Raw genomic sequence first — 23,693 nt, 5'->3', positions numbered from 1 at the left:
AATAAAAATTGTATTATATACCAAAATCTATGTGCAGTTACATCAAAGACACAAAAAAGATGGAATTAGGGAAGCAGCTGTGGCTCAATCAGTTGGGCTCCCATCTACCATATGGGAGGCCCTCGGATTGCATGCCAGGGCCTCCTTGTGAAGGCAGGCTCACTCGCACGCTGCGGAGTGCTGCCAGCCCACAAGCACCGCGGACAGCCGACTCAGCAAGGTGACGCAACAAAAAGGAAGACAAGCAAAAAACACAGAAGGGCGCAGCAACGGACACAGAGAGTAGATAGCAAGCAAGTTGCAAGGAGGGGAGGGGAAATAAATAAAATAAATAGACACAGAAGAATGCACAGCGAATGGACACAGAGCAGACAGCATGCAAAAAGCCACAAGGGGGAGGGATTAAAAAATAGAGAGATAAATAAATAAATTTTTTAAAAGATGGAATTAACACACAGGTAATCTAAAACTGCTCAGTAAACTTTTTCTATTCAGGGCCAGATACCAAATATTTTAGGTTTTGCAGGCCATAGGGTCTCTGTCACAACTACTTAACTCTGCAATTATAGTGAGAAAGCAGCCTAGACAATAAGCAAATGGGAGTACCTGTTTTCCAATAAAACTTTATTTATAGATGAACGCTATAATTTTTTCATGTCACAAAATGTTATTTTTCTTTCAATTTTTTTCAACCATTTAAAAATATAAAAGCTACTATTGGCTCACAGGCTATACAAAAAACAGGAGGCAGGTCAGATTTGGTCCACAGGCAATAGTTTGTCAACCCCTGACATAAAAATTCACAACTCAAAAACCTTAAAATGACTTTAACATCAGCAAATATTCAAAAAGAATTAAAAAATCTTTTTGACAAAATAATTAATGGCCTGTATCTGTCACTGCACCAATTCTTCCCTCTCCCTTCCCTGAGGACCTCTGGTGACCAAAGTCTTTATATCAGTGATATAATATTTATGTAACTAAAGCTTCTTTAAAATAATAAAGTAAAAAATTTTTAAAAATTCACTAACTGGGGGGGAAGTACCCCTGCACACTAGAAGCAGTTTCATGAGATCAGATTTTCCAGAAAAGTACAAAATTCACACCTCTTGGGTAATTACATACATACTTTTATACTTAAAGAAACACTCTGCACCTTCAAGCTGCACTTGCCAGAAAGAACTGCCATTATATAGCACAAGCAGTATACAAAACTATTTGAGCATACTTTGAACTAAATTACTCATTGTTTGTCTGAAACGCAAATGTAGATGGCCCTCTTGTATTTTTATTTGCTAACTCTAGCAACCTGATAAGACAAAGGGATAAGATCAGTCACCTATGGCTGGTGAGGATGTAAATTAGTACAAACCATATGGAGGGCACAGTACTGTCTACCACAATTATGAAAACATACTCTCTGACCCAGCATTTCCACTTGTGAGGAATTCATCTAAAATTATGGATTATTCATTGAAGTAGACTGGGAGTAACCTAAATGGCCATCAATAGGATCTAAAATAAATAATAATATATTTACACAATGGAAAACGGCAAAGAATGAGCAGGAAGAGCTCCAAGTTCTGTTAGGTGAAAGAAGTAGGGTACAAAACAATGTAAACAGTATGCTACCGTTTATGTAAAAAAAGGGAGAAAAGTAAGAATACATATATTTATTTGTGAGTATATGCAAAGTAAATGCAAAGTTACACCTTATATATAACTGATAACCTCCAGAGGTAGGAAAGGAAGGGGAAGGAAATTGAGGTGATATGGGTAGATGGGAGATAGGGAAAGGAGCATGTATGTGCTTTTAAATCTATACAGATCTACTGCTTGTTACTGCTTTTTATTCATATGATTTTCAATTCATCTCCCACTCCCACCCAGATGGATCAGTGAGCTACAATGAGCTACATGCTTTCCTGTGTCTGGTAAGGAAGGAGATTTCAAAATGATTTAAAGGCAGAAAAGATCATAATAACATGGGAAGGAATAAGAAATCATGAAATATACAGAATCAAAGTGAAATACAGAGAAACAGACATACCTTTATCCATTCTGTTTTGTCTACAAATTTGGTTGCCAACTTTTCTGGATACACTGAAACAGCTTCCAATAGACAGTACATGACTGGCAAACCTAAGTAAGAATTTGGAACCATGTTAATTTTCAGGAAAAGTAAACATACTGGATCACTAAATCTCTTTAAAGTACAAGGGTTGCTGCTGTGGGAAGTACTCCCTCAGTCCTTCCAAAAAAAAAATTACTCAACCCAATTATACTACGTGGTTCAATGCAGCAAATTTACAAGCTAGTTGTCTATAAAAAGAAGGGATGTCCTATTGCCACACCCACTTTCAAAGTAAAAATTTCTTATCTATTGTTAGCATTTCTTTTTGAAAAGAGAAATAATGCATAAAGGAGGAATCAAATAAATGTAGAAAAGAAACAAAAACTAATGTTCATTGCAGTAGTAGAGAGAATTCTTTTGCTATAAATTCTCAGCTAACTGTATGTCCTCCCATGGCCCACTGGGTGGACTGTGGGAAAGTGTGGGCTATGATGTGGACCACTGATCATGAGGTACAGTGGTGCTCAGAGATGTAGTCACCAAATGCAATGAATGTCTCATGATGATGGTGGAGGTTGTTGTTATGGGGGGAGGAGGGGGATGATAGGGGTTGGGGGTATATGGGGACCTCATATTTTTTTAATGTAACATTAAAAAAAAAAGACAAAAAATATATAAAATAAATAAATAAATTCTCAGCTAAGTTTAAAATTAGATTTTTTTTTTTTGCTTAAGGGCTTTAATATCTTTTCTCAGCATCACAACTTCCTACCTCCAACACCTGCTAAGAGCTGCTGAAGAAGGCCAATGTAGATCTGAACGGGATTGGTTTCTCCACTCTTAGAAGATGACGATGAAGTGGTAGCCTGGCTCCCTGACATTAAAGTCCGTATATAACGTCCAATGGCCGGCGCATGATCCTGCATATCAGCTAAACTCTGAGAGGTGGGCACCACCCCTGAGCTGTGGGCCAGGCACATGCGCAAGTACAGAACTATCTAAAATCATAAGGTAGAGGAATACAGGTAAGTGTCTCTGAAGTCAATTTGAGAAGGTGTTCTTCAAACTGACAGTTTCTAGTTTTATTTTGCCCATATTCCTTCACAAAGCTGTTCAACAACTTACAAGGTGGAAAATAGAACATTTTATGGTAAATGTTAACCATAAAAGAGCAAAATTGACATACAAAGCATTTAAAAATCAAGAGTGCTTTTTTAGTGGAGTTCAAGTTAAAATGCAAACTCTGCTTCTAAAGTTGAAAATTGCAATGAAATTTGTTATTTTTTAAAAGCCATATATATAAGTAAAAGTGACTGGGTAGAAACCTGAGGCAAATAACCTATTCCTGTGGAAGAAAGTTCCAGCTATGCTTAATCTCTATTGATAGAAGAATTTGAGAAAATAGGTTCAAATCATCTACAAAAGAGTAGACAGGACACCATAAAAGCCTCTGCTATAAACTGGCTACCAAGGAGTCCTCTGCAAGTTATTCTCTTAAGACCTAAGTAGGACAGGTTGCAAATAGCTGTATTTTTACTCACTCTGAACAAGATTTTCTCTTGTATTTAATTAGTACACATCAATGATCTAAAAAATAGAACTTTCCTTAGTAAATGTGATAAATTAATCCTCTCCACCTTTAAAATTAGATAACCCACAACAACCAACAATGATGGCTTTACAGTTCCAATCTCAATTGCTTTAAAATCCCAACAGTAACCAATGCACAGCCTCCAGGTCTTTCACAAAGAGAAAGATGAACATTTCCACTAGAATCTATTAGTTTCACTGATATAAACTTACTTTTGTAGACTGCATTATGAGTTAAAATAATACCAATTACCAAACACTGTTGTTTTATACAGTCAGTAAAGAACAATGACACCACAATGTGGATGATCTAGAACACACACAAAAATTTACAGATATCTCTTTGCATATAGCATTATCTTTCAGAGCAAAATAGAAACAAATGGAAGTCCCACCTCTCCAAAGGCTGCTGGGTTAAATGGGAGGACGGTAGTCCCGGTCATGTACTTGGCTGGTGTTTTCATTCGATGGGAAGCCTAATAAAAACAAGCCCCAAATAAACTTTGCTGAAAATAGGACACATGTGCCCTTCGTGACTCAAAATTAACTATATTTCTTGCTACATGATGGTTAAGGTTTGCTTTTCTTCTACGCAAAACATTTCCCCAGGAATCGTGCTGATTGTTTGTGTCCCTCAAACCGTAAATGACAGATGTGTCGCGTTCTCCCTAGCCCTCCTGCCCATGCCTTTAACTGGCTTGTTTTAAAGAATATAAACTCACCCCAGCATCTACTGACAGTCACCCCAGGCCCTTGCAGTCAGTTATTTTCATTAATAGGAGGGTAAAGGGAAAGTATGAGCACAGAAATATCTTCTAACCCCCAAATATACCTGTGCTGCGGAGAAGAGAATCATGTTGCCACATACTGACTTCCAACTTCCCAGGGGTGCCTAACGAGCAAAAAGCTAAGACCACCAACAGAGGCAGAAGGCAGTGAAGTACCCTCCAGCACATTCAAAGAAACACTGATGGAAAAAGTGGGACACAGAGTCGGCCTGGGGTCATTACTGCCAACATTCCAATTCACTGGTAAAGAAATATGAACAGCTCCTGAACCATCCCTAAACTTATGCTTCCCCAAAATAGAAAAAATTATAACCACAGCCCAATCACCGAAAAGCACAATGGGAATTGTAAGTAATCTGCACTGGGACAAAACAGATCATTCACATTTGAAAATTACATTTTTCTCCTCATTTTCAACCTCCCTTTTATTGTAAACATTAACATTGTTAGAAATGTCACTACTAGTCAACAGACAGTTAGTGGTTACATTTTTAATGTAAGTCACTTAAAACATTTATCTTTATTTTCATTATCCATTGTATGTCTCAAAGTAATCATCTAAAGTTAAATTCCATACCTTCTCTTGGATATAATATACCATTTCTGGGAAAGAAGGCATCTGCTTAGAAGCATTTTCTTTTCTGTTTCTACCAGGAAGGCACCTTAATACTCGTTGTGCTTCTCCATGAACTTCTTCTCGTCTTTTAGAAAGACAAGTGAGAATAAAAAATAAATTTAACTAATTGGAAAATGAACATTTGAGAATAAGAACAGAAATTTATTTGGCAGCTGGTGTATTGATATTATGTCCTAAATATATGGTATGCTATTTAAGCAAACAGTCAATAAAATACATGATCAAAAATGACCTTTTTTTGGAACTTTCACAAGATTTGGAGTCATTCAGCTTGCATACTTGATTTTTACCCATGGATGGGGAGAGGGGAGGAACAAGACAGGCTACTGTAATTCATTATGTAAATATCTATATATGTGTGTTTCACCCTTGTTAGAGGCAACTCCAAAATATTTTGCATACATAATTCTTAAATAAATTTCATTGGCTGTCCAGTGGTCTGCAGACATCACCCAAACATCTAGCCCTCTAGCTATAGTACTACAGTTCTCACAATGGTAACTGATACTGTAACAATATGTAAAAATGTAAAAATCCAACCAAGTTCAGACCATCTAGAGACTGACTTTGGCCACAGTCTTATCCAAGTACTATGTAAAGGTCCTTTTAAGTACTTACTTGCTTCTGAATTGTTTTTATAGTTTCCTTAACACCAGAAAAAAAACTCAAAAGAAAGAAAATACAAAAAGTCTCACATTGTCAAAGGATTTTAATTTGATCTGAACAGTTAAACTGAAGAAGGAAACTGTTGTATCAGTTCTGCTTTTGTTTTTATTCTTTAAATAAAAATAATTTCAGCACTTAGAGACAAGATTAATAGTGGTTAAGAGCTTTGCCTCGAAGTCTAATTGGCTAGGTTTAAATCCTGGCTCTAGCATGAAGTATGTCTCAAATGCAGAGCCCTGGCACCTCTGGCCTGTGGTTGGGAGCCTAACATAAAAGGGAAAAGAAGAAGAGTGCCAGAATCAAGATTAGCAAGCCCAAAGTCACTTTCACCAAACCTAGATGCTGCTGAAGGAGAAGAGGAAATCAAGATCAGAAGTCAAATCACCAGGTCTTGGCAACAAACTGTGATAACCAATTCATAACACCAACCAAAAAATCATAGCAAAATACATAAAATTTGTAGGAAAAAAAAAATGTCATCAAGTACACAAAGGCCAATTAGAATACTGTAGGTTATCAAGGAATTACCCATGAAAAAATGACCGTAAAAGCTTATGGGGGCGGCGGACATGGCCCAGTGGTTTGGGTGTCCATCTACCACATGGGAGGTCCACGGTTCAAACCCTGGGCCTCCTTGGCCCGTGTGGAGCTGGCCCATGCGCAGTGCTGATGCGTGCACGGAGTGCTGTGCCATGCAGGGGTGTCCCCCATGTAGGGGAGCCCCACGCACAAGGAGTGTGCTCCATAAGGAGAGCTGCCAGCACGAAAGAAAGTGCAGCCTGCCCAGGAATGGCACCACCCACATGAAGAGCTGACACAACAAGATGACGCAACAAAAAGAAAAAGAAACACAGATTCCTGTGCCACTGACAACAACAGAAGCGGACAAAGATGAAGCAGCAAATACACACAGAGAACAGACAACTGGGGTGAGGGGGGAGAGATAGATCTTTAAAAAAAAAAAAGCTTATGGGGAAAGGAGGTAGCTCAAGCTGTTGAGCACCTGCTTCCCATGTGTGAGGTCCCAGTACCTCCTTAAAACACAAAAAAATTTTTTAAGTTTATGGGTGGGCACCAATCAAGATGGCAGAGGGAATGTTTCAGGGCTCTGTCCCCCTATACAAGCTTTCAACAGTCAGCAAGAAACTGGCAGAAACATCTTTGTCAAAATCCAGGAAACTACTAAAAGACTGTAGTAAGAAGGAAGAGGATGTGGCTCAACTGATAAAGCATCCACCTTCCATATAGAATGTCCAGGGTTCAATACCTAGGGCCTCCTGGCCCATGTGGTAAGCTGGCCCACATGCAGTGCTCCACATGCAAGGAGTGCCGTGCCATGCAGGGGTGCCACCCACATAGGGGTGCCCCACACACAAGGAGCGTGCCCCACAAGGAGAGTTGCCCTGCGCAAAAAAAGCACAGCCTGCCCAGGAGTCGCACCACACACACACAGAGCTGATGCAGCAAGATGATGCCACAAAAAGAGACACAGATGGCCAGTGCCGCCTGACAAGAATGCAAGCGGACACAAGAACACACAGCAAATGGACAGAGAGAGCAAACAATGGAGGGAGGGGAAAGAAATAAATAAAATAAATCTTAAAAAAGACTGCAGTAGGAAGGAAAGCACCAAACCAGGAAAAAGGCCATTTGAAAGTGGTAAGATCTCCTGGCACTCTGACTAGTGCCTCTCCGTTCCCTCACCAGCTCAGCGCAGAGCTGGCTCATGTTCCCAGTGCTGATCCCTGGGCCAGGTTCTGAAGGGTGCAGAGTAACCCTTGTACACATAATGGGGACATGGATGTCCGGCCCATCTGTCTGGTGGTGGCCTGAAGAACTCACTACCCACAAAAACTTCCCTGTGTGTAGAGAAGGCAGTTCACAGAGCTCTCCTACAGAAGGCTGTGGGAGGACAGTCAAGTGGCTGCCTGGGGCAAAGGAGTGCTGGCTGTAGGACACAGAATGCAGTGCCCAGGAACATGAGGAAAGTTTCCTATGAAGAGGCAATATTCAGAACCATGAAATGGGAATTCCTAGGGCCAGATGAGTATGCTCAAGACTCATAAGATGCCTGCACAAAATGGACGAGGGAAGTCCCTATGCTTTGGCCTGTAACTATTCTCTAAGGTCATCGTATGGATAAGCTCTGAAGAAGAGTGCTCAACAAAGACTGGGAAAGTTGTCTGCTTTTACCCTTACTTACTTATTTATTTTTAGTTAGCTCCTAGCATTCAAGGAAAGCTCTGCCTTACCACTACCTATATACAAAGTTAAGGGAACAATACTTTAGAGTGTAAATTCTAAATTCCAGTAATACCACATTAAAATATCAGTATTTTGATAAAATATCAAGATTACAAAACATACAAAAAAAAAGGAAGCAATGGCCCAGGAAAAAGATTAAAGCATTAGAAACCATTGATGATGATCAGAACTCAGACATTCTACACAAAGACTTGGAAAAAAAAAAGTTGGTCCTGTTGTAGTTTGAGACTGTATGAACCCTCAAAAGACCAGGTTCTTAAAGCTAATCCATTCCTGCAGGTATAAACCTATTAGAGGTGGGCCCTTTGATGAGGTTACTTCAGGAAGGCCTGCCCTCTTACTGGAGTCCTTTATACATGGGATACATATGGAGAGAGAAATACAGGAGCAGAGAGGAAGTTCTACTAATGGATGGTGTTGAGGAAACTACAACATTATGAACGTGATTATTCCCACTGAATGGTATGACAGGAGAAGCTGGGAAAAACTTATGTTGTAATTATTTTTCCACAATTAAAAAAAGAAAGAGAAACTTAAGAGATAGTGACAATTAAATGCAATTCACATTACTGGATGGGCTCTAAGGATAGAGAAGAAAAGGCTTAAAAGGACATTACTGGGACAGAAGGAAAAACTGGAATATAGTATGTAAATTTTCTATCATTATAAAATTTAATAAACTTGATAACTGCACCTAATTAAGGTGAGTACATAAGTAAACAGTGAACATCCTTGTTGGTAGGAAATGTGCATGGAAATATTATGTGTTCAAGATTATGATGTGTATAACCTGCTTTTAAAGGTTCAGAAAGTAGATAAGATAGAAGATAGAATGATGCAGCAAAGGTAAGAAAATCTTAAAACAGGTGAATCTGGGTATCTAGGGTGGGGATGGGGTATGTTGGACTTCTCTGTATGGGGTCTGTATTATTTTTGCAATTATCCTGTAAGTTTGAAATTATTTCAAAATGAAGTGTCTTTTTTTTTTCAAAAAGTTTATGGTCAAGGAATTGAAACCAAAGGAAGTGTAATTCCTACATGTTTATACACTTCATGAGCATGAATGCTGAAAAGTTTCCCAATTATTTTCAAGGTTAAGCTATCCCTGATAACAAAAAGAAAAAAACTCTAAAATATTAAATGCACAAATGACTTAACATTATATAAAGCATTCCACAGATTAAGATCAAAGTATTCAAAATCAAGTAATCAAAGCAGCATGGAAGTAGCACAAGGACAGACATATAGACCAATGGAATCAAATTTAGAGTTCAAAATACATCTTCACATCTATGGCCAATTGATGTCTTTTCCTCCCTCCTTCCTTCCCTCCCTTGCCAACCGTTTTCTTCTTTTTTTTTTTTTTTGGTAAGAGGGCAAAGATAGTACAGTTGGGGAGGAATAGTCTCTTCAACAAATGGTGCTGGGAAAACTGGATACCCATATGCAAAACAATGAAGGTGGACCTCTATCTAAAACCACACAAAAAAATTAATTCAAAGACTCAAATACAAGAATCAAAACTATATAACTCCAAGAAGAAAACATAAGGAAGCAACTTCAGAGCCCTGTACTATGCAGTGGATTCTTAAGACTTTACACCAAAAGTATGAACAACAAAAAATAAATAAATGTGATTTCACCAGAAATTTTAAAACTTTGTGCAAAGGACTTTATCATGAAAGAAAAAGACAATCTATAGAATAGGAGAAAATATTTGGAACCCACATGTCTGATAGGAGTTTAATTTCCAGAATAATCAAAGAAATCCTACAACTCAACAAAAGACAACCCAAATTTTCAAATGGGCAAAAGACTTGAGACATTTCTCTAAACATATACAAATGGCCAATAAGCACATGAAAATATGCTCAACTTCATTAGCCGTTATTCCACCATGAAAATGAAGCTCAGTTATACACAACATGGATGAAACTTGAAGACATGCTGAGAGAAATGTTGTATGATTTCATAATTATGAGATCAAAATTATTATCTTTTTTTTTTTGTCCTTACATAGGGCTTGCTTTTTTTTCGGGGGTGGGGTCGGTGTACATGAGCTTTTGTTAGAATATTGTGGTAAATGAGCTTGAAGGGAGTCCTACAAAATGAGAATTTTAAACTAATTCTCTACCTGCAGTCAGTAGGAAGCTGGGGCTGAAGGCTTGCTTTTTACAGATAATGTAATCATAAAATTTGCTTTATTTGCACTTGACCAATTCACGAGCATTTCTGTATATTATCTATTGTTATTATTATATAGATATACATGTAATATATATATAACAGACATATACATATAATATCTATATTACTTTAAAATATAGGCATATCACTATAGATCTGTATGATTCCAAGGGCCATATTTTTTAAATTGTTTAATAAATCACTTCTAAATTCCATAGACCAACATTATAAACTGCTCAAAACTTTGCAATTTTCATGTAAATTTAAAATGAACCCAAATTCAAATTAACACCTTTGGAAACTTACGGATCTCCTGCAGCTAGTAAGAGTAAATATCTGGAAGGTATATGATCTGAGGGAAACACCGTGCTTGCAAATTTCACAGCCACCTGCCGAACTTGAACTTCAGGCTGTTTGACACATACAGGCGTGCACACACACACAAACAAACATAGACAAAAAACAAAAGAAATCAATTACCAGCAAGTCATTACAGTCAAGACCATCATCACTGTAAACGATTGAAATCTCAATAAATAATACATATAAATCAATAAAATCAAGATAAATCATTTGGTCAAGATCTTTAATCAGAGACACCAATCACATTGTAATTTTGGATAGTATTATTACGCACAAAGCACTTTAACAATCTAAAGGATCTTCCGAGTAAAGGAAAATGACCCAAAAAGGCCAACAAAGAGAATCTCCCTTAATAAAAGTACATGCTGGGGTGGGGGATGTGGTGTGGTGTGGTATATGGGAATCCCCTATACTTTTGATGTAACATTTATGTAATTTAAAGCATCTTTAAAAATAAAATTTAACAAGTAGCTACTGAGGATGAGAAATGTGCTGGTCAGGCTACTGAATTTCTGGGATAATTCTTACGAGAGAATTCCTTAAGGAGAAATTTGCTTCTGGTAAATATCCACCCAGTGGTCTGTCCCCTGTCATCTATATTATCAGAGAATAAATCTGCTGTTTGTACCAAAAAAAAAAAAAACTACTTGTGTTACTAATTTGTATAACCTATACCTGTGCAATGGAATATAAATATCACAAAGTTATTTGACTGAAAAAAAAAAAAGTACAAGTTTATACTTAGCCCAAAACATGGGATCGGTATGATTCAAGACAATTTCACGGTTTCTCCACTCCCACTCCCTCCAGCCACCACCTGCTTCCCCAAACACCCAAACCTTGAGTCACACTGATGAAATGAATTTCACCTCAAGGTATTTTGCAGGGAACACAAACAAGTTACTTGAAATCCCTTCAAATTTGAAGCAAAATATCCAACTTTTTTAGACTTGTTCTACAGTTAAAACTGACTCCAAAGCAAAGTTTCAACTACATAAACATACCAATTAACTTAAATAAATTAACAATCAGTAGATACACTGTATAACCAGAAAGGCAAATTTAGTAGCTATTGATCCTCAAGTTTTATTCTCATGCACATTCCCCCAAAGTCCAGCCACAAACATAAGTGAAATGAAAGACATACTAAGAAATATATAGATTGTACCACTTATTCTGGTGTTCTTCATATTTAGCATTCCCTGAGCTACCATTAATAAGCAATAAGGACCAGTCTAAATTCACAATTTAGTGTGGAATTTGGTTGCACTCTGGGGTAAAGACAAGAAATTAGCTTCAGCTTGGTAATACTGTTATATTATTTGTTCTGCACCCTCGAAAATGAAAGCCAGGGAACAGATGTGGTTCAAGCACTTGAGCACTGCTTCACACACGGAAGGTCCCGGGTTTGGTTCCCAGGGTCCCCTAAAAACAACAACAACAACAAAAACACAACAAGCAAAAAAACAACAAAAAAAAACAATCAAGGGAGTCAATGTGGCTCAGGGTTGAGCACCATCTTCCCACATATGAGGCCCCAGGTTCAATCCCTGGCCCCCAGTTTCTCAAAAAAGACAAACAATATAGCCATACTCTAGAAGCTGACACAGTCAGTAGCCTTTTTTTTTTTTAAGATTTATTCATTTATTTATTTATATTCCCCCTCCCCCTATTGTCTCTCTGTATCCATTCACTGTGTGTTCTTCTGTGTCTGCTTGTATGCTCATTAGGCGGCTCCAGGAACCAATCCTGGGACCTTCTGGAATGGGAGAGGTGATCGTTCTCGTGTGCCACCTCAGCTCCCTGGTCTGCTGCGTCTCTTTATTATGTCTCCTCTGTGTCTCTTTTTGTTGCATCATCTTGCTGATCCAGCTCTCTGCATGGGCCAGCACTCCTCCACAGGGCAGCACTCTGCGTGGGCCAGCTCACCACACGGGCCCCTTGCCTTCACCAGGAGGCCCTGGGTATCAAACCCTGGACCTCCTATATGGAAGACAGGAGCCCAATTGCTTGAGCCACATCCACTTCCCAGTCAGTAGTTTTTTGTGCATTCAATACAGCATCAAATTCCCTCATAAGGTGCAGTAAGTTCACCAATTTCCAGGTCAATCAATGAAAAGACATGACCAGGAGATGGCAGTAGCACGCACAACTTTAGACAGCACCTGGGCAGGTCTGCGTGAGAGGGGAAGTCTCTCCCAGGGGCAGGCCAGAAGGGGAGCAGGGAAAGGAACTCCCAGGAGAGAAAGGAATCCGAGAAGGGGCTTGTGTGTCTAGGTGAAGGTGATGCTGCTCAGCAGCCCCGTGAAGAGTCTCTGGGTCAGAGAGCTCCAAAGGACAGCAGAGGTGTGGGGTCTTCTCACCCTTGGGTTAGTTTTATCTATGGCTAGCAGATGGTGGGTACAGCTTCATAGGGTATGCAAAGCAGCCTCTAAATGGCTAGATATATGCTTATTTGGGCCATTTTTTAAGGAATTGGATGTGTAAGGATTTGAGTTTGGCGCCAGCGAGCTTTGGGCTAATGATTGTAGCCTGCTATAAAAAAGTAAACAATATACATAGAGGCCAATAATACATAGGGGCATCTCTGGTTCACTGATATGATGTAAGGTTACATAGAGAGGTTTCAAGTACTCTCTACTAACGAGCTTCCAAATAAGCCTACTACACTTTGGATATAATCAGAATGACATGACCACGAACCAGGTGTACTACATACCAATAGCATCTGACAATGAGACTCTCATATAGTAACCATTCAGCATGTATATAATTGTTTGATTTAATCCTTCCATATTTCAATGGAAATCAAATATCCTTCTGAACCATTAATAACTTCTTCACTATAAATGTATTAAATCATGTCAGCCAAATTTCAGTTGGGCACGATTTATATTAATTTCATCAATACTTTTTGGGATCATTCCCTCTTGATATCCCTCTTTTCCTACTACCAAAAATGGAGCACAGGAATGGTAGCACATTATTGTGAGTATAATTAATAGCACTGAATTACATATGTGAATGTCGTTAACAGAAATTTTCAATCATTTATATGTAATTAAAATATTAATATATATATTACATGTTAATTATACATATGTCTATATATGTGTGTTAACATATAGATATTCAAGATTCTCCAACAAACTCCCAAGAAAAACAAATACAAGGATAACATAGTGAACCCAGTAGTGGAGGAGGATTGTGGTTAATAATACAAATGCAAGAATGTTCTTCTATGAACCAGAACAAATATATATCACTATTACAAGGTGGTAATATGGTGATACATGGGAAAAATACAAGTAATGTAACTTTTGGACTATAGTTAACTGCAATATTGTAACATATACATATATATATATTTTTTAGGAGGTACTGGGGATAGAACTTAAGACCTTGTATATGGGAAGCAGGTGCTCAGTCACTAAAGCTACATCGATTCCCGGTGAGAGCTGGTGTTTTCATTTGTTTTTAGGAGGTACTGGGGATTGAACCGGGTACCTCATACATGGGAAGCAGAAACTCAATCAACAGAGTTACATCTGCTCCCCTGTAAAATTCTCGCATTGTTGTCAAAGACAGAACTATATCAATGCTAAGCGTCAATAATGGGGGGAGGGAACAATGACAGGTAATGGGATTTTTTTCTTTTGGACTAAGGAAAACATCCAAAAATTTACTGAGGCAATGACTGTACAACTCTGTGACAAAAGTGAGAGCCACTGAGCATGCACTTTGGATAGAATGTACAAGGGTCTGCGTCTGTATAACACAGTGAACCATGTGGCAGAAGATGGACTGTGGTTAACAATACAAATATGAGAGCTCTCTCTCATGAACTCTAACAAATGTACAATACTAATACATGGTGTTAATAAGAAGGTGGGTTATGGAAAAAATACACCAAATGTATGCTGTGAAACACACTTAGTGGTAATATTTTGATAATGTTCTTTCATAATAAGGAAGAAATGTTCCACAACAAAGCGAGGTGTTGGTGGAAGGGTGATATATAGGAATTCTACACATTATGCATGATTGTTTTGTAAGCTCACAACTTCTGTAATAAAAAAATATATCTATATTATAAAAAAGGGGGTGACTGAAGAAAGAATGGTATGTATGACAGTACTGGTATACTTCCTATAGATTCATTTGATGTAACAGAATTAGTCTATCTATACAGAAGTCTACCACAATGGACTCTAGGGCACAGTTACCATTTAAGAAGACAAAGAACTGCAATTTGGAGGCCATCCATGACATTAAGAATAGTTTCCCACAAAGAACGTTTTTAAAAACCTAAGTGCCCATCACTGTGAATACTACCATTTCTCCACCATTAAAATCATTCATCACAAAGAATTAAAATGAGATCAAAAATCACAGTCCAAGCAAGAACAAAAGTTCCTTTCAATTATCATAATAGGTAAAGGGGAATGCAATTCAAAATTTGTTTCTTAAACATGAAAAATTTGGATACCACACTAGCCATCATTGTTTACATAGTTAGTTCTACCTTTATTAAGTATGAAGCCACAAGTGCCTCCATGAGAGTTCGCTGTGCTCCTTCTAAAGTGCTATAAGCTCCAACCATCATAGACAATGCTTCTTGAATAGCAAGTCGAGTCTCAGGCTCTTCCTGCAAAGAAGATAAAAATCATGTTTCCACACCCATTGGGTTTCCAGGTAAGCAGCCAAACAGAAAGCATTTGCCTACCTTGCACAGGGCTTCAAAAAGCTGCTGCACAAGAGCTATATCCTTAGTGAATAAATGGGGCATTCGACTGTAAAAGAATATAAGACCCACCATCATTACTATCAAAATTTTCTATGAGATAAAAACAAGGGAGAAAATGAAGCTCAACACAACTTTCCTGAACTTCCAATTTCATCTCTGAACACAAGTTTAAAAGTAAATATCTAATGTCTTCAACTGTCTGATCCAAGTAATACTTGGTTAATATATTAGCCAGATATTTCCTCTTTAATTTTCCATGCATTCAGTTAACATTTCTGATTTTAACATAAAGAAAATAGATAATTAAGACCAAGTTACTATTTAAAACTAAAGGCTACCATGATAAGGGACTTTGTTACTGCATGCCGTAAGACCAAAGACAAGATCTGCTGGCAACCATGCACTTTATTGGTGGTCTGAGGTGGCTCTTTTCTCAGACCCCAAAGCTTTGGCTTGCCACACAATAATGAAGGGTAAGATCTGGCATGCACAGGCCAATGCTGAACCTGCGCTGGGGGCAAAGTTGCACATAGTGCCACCACTGAGAATGTGTCACCTCTATCTCCCTGCTCTGAAATAGACTGAAAAAAGACGATACCAGGAAGAAATGGGATGAGGAAAACATACTGAGCAGAATGGGGGGAAAAAAGCCTATCTTTGGAAGCAAGGCCACCTGGAATCATAATATAAATGTCATCAGAAAGGAGGATCACTGGAAAATCTATTACTGAGATTATAAAAATTACTACTAAGTGGCAACAGAAACACTTAAAATCAAGTATATCTAGAGTATTAAAAATATAACCAACTACAACAAAAGCCAGTTCAAACTCTTATTTCAAAACTAGTATAATAATATATTTGCAAGTATAAATTAAAATGCCTCATATTTTTCCTTCCTTTCTAAACAACCCACAGCCACAAAACACATTTCCTTTCACAATCACAACAAATTTATTTTCCATCCATTATTAAATGCCATGTAATTTTTCTTAGATATGTAGAGATTGCTCTCACTGAAAAACTGTTTACTCACCTGGAGAGTTTTCCAACAGCTGAATATGCCATTGACAGTAGTTTAGGGTCCTTGAAATCAAAAAAGAAAGAACAACAACAAAAAAGACAAAACAAAAAAAACACAGTAAACAGCAAAACCTTTTTGCTGCAATTACATGCATAATTTTACTCCTTTTTAAGCCCACATCTCATTCTGCCTAAATACACATTAGCTTCAGAAGAACAAGAAAATGCAAAATGTTCAAGCCCCAATTCCATCACACTCCTAAAAGAAAAATAAAACAAACCTCACATCCCCACCTCATGTGAAAAGAAAGGTTTCTCTTAGCTGCTGTTAACTGCAGGATATTTCAACACTATGTAACCTGCAATGCCAAAATTTATCTTTAACACACTTGGAAAAGAGATTAGTTTTATTAAAAAATAAACCAGTGGTTCCAACAGACTAGGATCCTCCCTCTCTTACCCCTAGTTGCAGAACTGTGGTGCATATCTGAAAAATCTGCACTGTAATAAGCAGTTTTCCCTTGTGTCTTCAACAGTAAGAAAATTAAAAGGGTCACACAATCATCAAATTAATTATTGAAGTTCCTTCCTCGAGATACAGATAAAATGAACTAGTTTTATGAATACCAATAGTCTGATCAATTACTAGGAGACAGTAACAAACTACTCTCCATTGAAGTTTTTACATTTAAGGTGGGCCTAACCTTCTACACTTAAATAGACACTCTTGTGGATTTATCCACTGGGAAAACACACGTCATTTGGAAGTGAGGAAATCACGCCCTGTGGTTTATCTAGCCTCTCTATATTTTTAAATATATTTTCTCCCAGAAAACTCAAAAGCATTTTTATTTCTGCAAGTCACTCCAAAATATCCAACTATCTGTGCCATCAACATAAACTGAATGGTTCTCTAAGCCTTAAAAACCATATAAGCACTATTCAATAGGAGAAAGAAAGAAGAGCCAAGCCTAAAAATATCCCCAAAGCACAGCTGCACAAGTAATGAACCGCTTTTTACTGACAATATCTACTAACTTTGCCTTCACTGTGCTGAAAATTTTATGTGCATTATCTCATTTAATCCTCAGAGTAATCCTATTATATGGGCGTTATTATTTTTGTTTTTCAATTAAGGAACAGAGTTCCAAAGAATTAAAGTAACTCACCAGAGAAGAACACCGGACTCAACTTAATTAGAAAGGGTAGACTCTTGATCACTACACTATAGCAAACATGCATTCATGTTTAGCTAAGACTTAAGGAAAATAATGCTAACTAGAGTTCTCAAAACCATACAAATTCCCCTGAAATACTTGGGCTGGTAAGAGAGATACAGCTAGGAAAAACAGGATTTAAAAATCTACAAACCAAGGATTCCTCATCCCACTTAGCTTAAGAAATCAAAAATTTACTGAATGCATGTTTTGAAAGAATTTTGATTATCAGTAAATCTCAGTCACTAAGAATTAACAGTGTTTCACAACTGGATTTGTAAGACAAATCTAAATGGTCCTACATGGAAATAACTCATAAAATAAATTTTAACTAATTTAATCCATATTTGTACAGTGCCTAGAAATAGCATTAAATGAACTTTTTAAAAAATTTAAAGAAGTGATAATACATCTCAAGAACTTCAGAGAAGTTTTTAACACATTTCTAAAATAAACAAAAGATGGCAATAATTTCAGAAATCTGCACCACTTCAAGTCAAAATGTTAAGAAATGATGAATAACGGCAAACGTTTTAACTAAATTAACATGTAGACCAGAAAGATTATTTTAAAAATTCTTTAGCATATAAAATGCTAGCAAAATTTCAAAGTCAAGTCACTTACTTCTTTATATTCATTAATTAGCTTGGTGAGGCCATTCAAAAGCATTGGACCTAATGGTTTAATCTTGATTTCTGGACAGCTTAAAAAAAAAAAACAAAAAAAAACACACACACACATACATAAACAAATTACTCCTAATGTAAGATAAGAAAATCTCATAAGTACACATCTTTTCAGATGATTACTTAAAATAATTAGAAAAAATAACTGAAATAAATTAAAATAAGCTGTCACTTGATCACTCCAACAGCTTGAAAACATCAGAGTTAAATAGTTCAAAAAACTTACGTTATGCAAATGTGATGCACAAACTGTAGAGATAATGTTCTCAATTTTGAATTTGTATTTGCACCAAAAAGTCCATCATATACCACCTAAGAGAAAGAAAGACTGTCAAGAACACCAACTAATAAGAATAGCAATTTACTCTTTTCAACTGTTGGTCAGAATTAAACAGCAGACCCTTTGGCACTGCATCTTGTTCTTCAGAATAAACGCAGTTCTTTTTAATACAGGGAAATATTATTAGTTAACTAACACAGAAAACCAATCATAGCTCCAATCAACAGTCTGTGCAACGACAAACACAATGGTTGGTCGCAGCAATCTGCAAAACTTCTAGGTCTACTACAAGGAAGCAGCAGAGAGCAGACAGATTCACATCACTCTGCCACTCCTTAATACATGGAGACACTAGCAGTGAAGATCAAGTTAGGGGAACCAGGTGTCTTCATTACATGTAGTCATGCAAAACAAACTATAATAAAAGCTGCTCGAAACTACTAAGCCTAAAACTTTCTAAAAGCATACAGTCTGTAAAATGGGAAATTTTGTTGTATATATGTTACTACAATAAAAAGAAGAAAAAAAAGTTGGTGGATCTGGGTGTCTGAGCTGGAGTTTTCTTCATGGGGTCTATTTATGTTTGCAACTGTCCTATAAGTTTGAAATTATTTAAAAATAACAAGTTTTTTAGAAGTGTACAGTTTGGGTAGAAGCATGCTACATATGGTGTCTAGAAAGCAAAAGATCATCCAGTGACCTCAAACAATAAATCAAAGAAATCTAAACACCTCATATTCCTATTTTTATAACAAAGATTAGTCTTACACATTTATAAACAAAACAAAAATTCCATACTCTGGTTCCTAAAACAACCTGCAATATTCTGCTCTTATTTAACAATGACATGTAAGCTTGGAAACAGACAAGTATCAAGACTATGTCTGTGTAATTGTCACTATTCTGTGTGATATATAAAACGGCAGGCATTGTTAGGGAGCTACTCAGTCTTGTTGAAAAGTTAAGACGTACAGACATTAAAAATTATGTAGGGCAAGATATAATTCAAATACTACATTATTTAGAACGGACTTTAGAAAATGAATCTGATAATACTTTATATAGCATAATATGGTAATATGATAGAAACAAAAGTATTTAATTCGAAAGTTAACATTCTGTGGGGGAAGAAAACATTTATGGAGCACCTATTCTATGCCAAAAATTGTGCTATTTGCTTTATATGCTCACACTCAATAGGAAGTAATATATGCCTAGTGTTAGTATCATGAAGAGGCTCATGTAAATGATTCTGTGATTAACAGACATGTGGAGAAGGAGCAAGGCAAACGATGTAGGAGAATGGTAATGCCATCTGGGTAGGTCAAATAATGCCCCGCACAAAGGCAAGTTCAAGTCCTAAACCCTGGTCCTGTAGGTGTGAACTCATTTGTAAACAGGCTCTTTGAAGATCCTATTAAGATGAGATGAAATCCAATCAGGGTTTAATCTGGAATAAATGATGTCCTTGTAAGCAAAGAAAATTTGGACATAGAAGTACAGGCCATAAGAGGAGACGAGATAGCTCGCCATGCAACAGGGCTAGAAACTGGTTGCTAACAAGCTACCACCAGAATGCTATAGGCTTTGGAGAAAGCATGGCCTGCCGATACCTTGATTTTGTACTTGCAGTTTCCAACCTGCGAGTCAATGAATTTCTGTTGTTTAAGCCAACCAGATTGTGGTATTTTGCTACAGCAGACCTGGCAACTAAGACACCATGGTTAGAAATGGAAATATAAGAAAAGGAAGAATGTTTTAGATGACAATGAGTTCATCTTTTGGGTTTTTAATTTTTTAGAGCGGGTTACAGAAAAGTCAAGCAGCAAGTGCAGAGTTCCCATAACTCCCACACACACATACAGCTTTCCCTATTAACATTTTGCATCTGTTATAACTGAAGAGCCATATTATTTTATAACTAAAATTCATGGTTTACATTAGAGTTCATTCTGCATACTGTACAGTTGTATTGTGCTTTTTTATTTTTATTGTGGCTACATTTTTACAACATATAATTTCCCATTTTAACCACTGAGTTTGCCTTTGAATATGCTCAATTCAAGTTGGACTTATTTTCAAAGCACCTAAATAACTAAAAATTAAGTATATAAAGTGTACAGCTTTATGAAGTCTGTAATACTTTGTCACAAAATTCTCACAGCTTATTACATAATGTAATACTACAACAACTATAGTTTCTGAACCAATATTATCAAGACACTGTCTGGGAAACAGTGCTCGGATGCTAAAATCTAAGAAGGTATAGGACAATTCCATGTTGATAAAGACACAGACTGAATATCTGAAATTTCAAATACTGGAGTGACACCAAGAATAAAGATTTTATTATCTAGAAGGGAGAAGAAGCCAAATAAACAAATAAGCCTCAAGAGAGATGCTGAGATAAAAGTCTGGGTCCAGTGTACAGTGAGAGCAAAAAGCAGAGTGTGCTCGCTCTGGTACTGAATGGCGGAGAGGCGGGCAATGGGAGCGTTTCGGATGGAGGCGCACTGAGCAGATGTTTAACAGGCTCCAAGGGGGAGGGAAGCCATTCCAGGCAGCAAGGGCATTGTGAATGGGGACACGGAGATGAGAAAACAGCACATTCAAGGAGCTACAATCCTTTGTTGAAGCATAAGGTGCAGGGAATGGGGGTGACAAGGGATGAGATCTGAAGGGAAGTAACTGCTTCCCATTTACACCATTTACAGAGAACTTAACTGAATGAGTGCTAGCTACTATGCTAAGCTTTATATCCATTACCCCAATGATTTCCATCCCATTCATTTCTAAGTTTTATCTTTCATTATTCATTTTTCCTTTGATTTTTTCTATATATATATATACACACACACACATACACATACATATATATTTTTTTTTTTAAGATTTATTTTTTATTTATTTCTCTCCCCTTCCCTGTCTCGCTGTCTGCTCTCTGTGTCCATTTGCGGTGTGTTCTTCTGTGCCCGCTTGTATTCTTGTCAGCAGCACCTGGAATCTGTCTCTTTTTTGTTGCATCATCTTGCTGCGTCAGCTCTCCTTGTGTGCAGCGCCATTCCTGGGCAAGTTGCACTTTTTTTACGCTGGGTGGCTCTCCTTACAGGGCACACTTCCTTGTACGTGGAGCTCCCCTACACGGGTGACACTCCCGAGTGGCACGGCACTCCCTGTGTGCATCAGCACTGCCCATGGGCCAGCTCATCACATGGGTCAGGAGGCCCTGGGTTTGAACCTTGGACCTCCCATGTGGTAGGCAGACGCCCTATCCGTTGGGCCAAATCTGCTTCCCTATATACTTTTTTTATTATCTTTTTTTTTTAAACATACATAAATAACACAAAATGTTACAATAAAAAATATAAGAGGTTCCCAAATACCCTACTCCCCACATCCCCACTCCTCCCACATCAACAACTTCTTTCATTAGTGTGGTACACTCACTGCATTTGATGAGTACATTTTAGAGCACTGCTACACAGCCTGCTGGGCCCGGAGCCTCAGCAGAGTTGCAACACCTATTTTATTCATTTTTATCTACTATCCCATTATTCCTTTTCAACATTACTATGAGGTAGGTGCTATTATTATGCCCATCTTACAGATTTTTTTTTTAGGAAAATGAAAGATAAGAGACTGAGGTTTATTTAAGTCAAAAGTGTAACTAATGAAGGTAAAATTAAACCCAGGTCTATCACCCTCCAGAGCTGAGCTGGTGATCACCTGGGGAAAAAAGCCAAGGGCTTTTATAAAGGGGCCTGCATCCTTCACCAAAAATAAAGTAAAAGGATTTCCAATCACAAAGATATTTCTGGTGGTATGAGAGAGAACAGCGTAGACACAGGCAGGAGACAAGACAGAAGACTACAGCAATACCCCAAACAAGAAGGGACAGCCTGAATTATGATCAGCATTAGGCATCGAGAGGTGAAGACATGAAGACAGAATCAAGAGGATCTGCCCAGTGCCTTGACATGGGTTCAAGGATGGCTCTCGGTTTCCTTGTTTAAGTAACTAAGTTTCTGGTTGTACCACTTTTGGTAAAAAGATAAGGAAAATAAACTCATTTTAGAGGTATTATCACAACACATTGAGGGTGAATGGTAATCTAAACATGTATATTCTATATTGTGCAGTGTAAATTCTATAATGAAATTCTTTAAAGACAGTTCTGCAACTAAAACGGAAGTAGAAAAAAAGATGGAATATCATTACTCCTGTTATAAACATCAACCTACCTCCTGAATATCCATCAACACAGTTCTCTCCCTACTTAAGCAGGCATAAAAGCTGTATATAGGCCATTTTTCTCTGGAACTATAAATTACCTGAATGTTAGCTGGGAACGTTTCAGCAGCTTGTCTAGAACGAAGGAGATGAGGAACGATCTTTAACTTGACTCTTGTACTGACTGGATCCCTTTTCAGCTCTGGCTTCAGAACTGCTCCCTGTCAAAAATATGCTTTGTTACAACTCACCATTCCAAAATTATTGGGAACTGAAAAATATCATGAAAGATCATCTAATTCAGCAGTTCTCAAACTTGTTTCAAGATCCTTTCACACTCTTAAAAACTACTGAAGACTCCAAAGAGCTTTTATTTGTCTCAGTATACCATTGATATTTACTGTATTAGAAATTAAAACTAAGAATTTTTAAAAATATTTACTTACACATTTTTTAAAACTAAGTCCATTAGAGATTTTCATAAATAATTTTATGAAAATTAACTATTGCCAAAAATAAAAATAAAAATGAAGCAAGAAGAGTGGCACTGTTTTAGTTTTATGCATATCTTTTTCATGTCTACCTTAATAGAAGACTTAACAGAAGACCGCTGTAATTCGTTATGATTGAAGTTATGTGAAAAAATCCTGACCTCACAGAGTTAGGTGGTTGGAAAATAGGGATGATTTTAGCCTTTTCAAGTAATTATGGATATTCTTCTTTGTTATTACACAAACTTGAAAAATGATAGTTTCTTAAAGGTTAAGTACAACTGAAACTATGGTTCACTGAAACCATGTCAATGAACTTCTCCATACTCTGTTATACTAAACTTCACTAGTCTGTCTTGTATTTTGAATGGATCACTTACCCTTGAAGGATTCTGCAATATCAGTGGTCATTTGGAAAATATTGGCTCACTGAGTTATATAAATGTTTC

At 37.3% G+C, this 23,693-nt stretch overlaps 1 protein-coding gene across 4 annotated transcripts in view; it reads right to left on the bottom strand.

The window, feature by feature from the left end:
- The window catches only part of ECPAS (Ecm29 proteasome adaptor and scaffold), a 134,739-nt gene that overhangs the window by 39,742 nt on the left and 71,304 nt on the right, over positions 1-23,693 (bottom strand). For all 4 annotated transcript variants that reach the window (XM_058302545.2, XM_004458505.4, XM_058302544.2 and 1 more), the window contains 11 exons: positions 22,855-22,974; positions 18,470-18,555; positions 18,182-18,260; positions 16,354-16,403; positions 15,297-15,363; positions 15,096-15,218; positions 10,514-10,617; positions 5,030-5,153; positions 4,060-4,140; positions 2,847-3,072; positions 2,051-2,142 (listed from right to left, as the gene is read on the bottom strand). In XM_058302545.2, the coding sequence (XP_058158528.1) occupies positions 2,051-2,142; positions 2,847-3,072; positions 4,060-4,140; positions 5,030-5,153; positions 10,514-10,617; positions 15,096-15,218; positions 15,297-15,363; positions 16,354-16,403; positions 18,182-18,260; positions 18,470-18,555; positions 22,855-22,974 (1,152 nt within the window). The remainder of the gene's footprint in view (positions 1-2,050; positions 2,143-2,846; positions 3,073-4,059; positions 4,141-5,029; positions 5,154-10,513; positions 10,618-15,095; positions 15,219-15,296; positions 15,364-16,353; positions 16,404-18,181; positions 18,261-18,469; positions 18,556-22,854; positions 22,975-23,693) is intronic.

Source organism: Dasypus novemcinctus, chromosome 8 (assembly GCF_030445035.2).
Source record: "Dasypus novemcinctus isolate mDasNov1 chromosome 8, mDasNov1.1.hap2, whole genome shotgun sequence".
NCBI lineage: Eukaryota > Metazoa > Chordata > Mammalia > Cingulata > Dasypodidae > Dasypus > Dasypus novemcinctus.
This window is presented reverse-complemented; position numbering and strand designations above follow the sequence as displayed.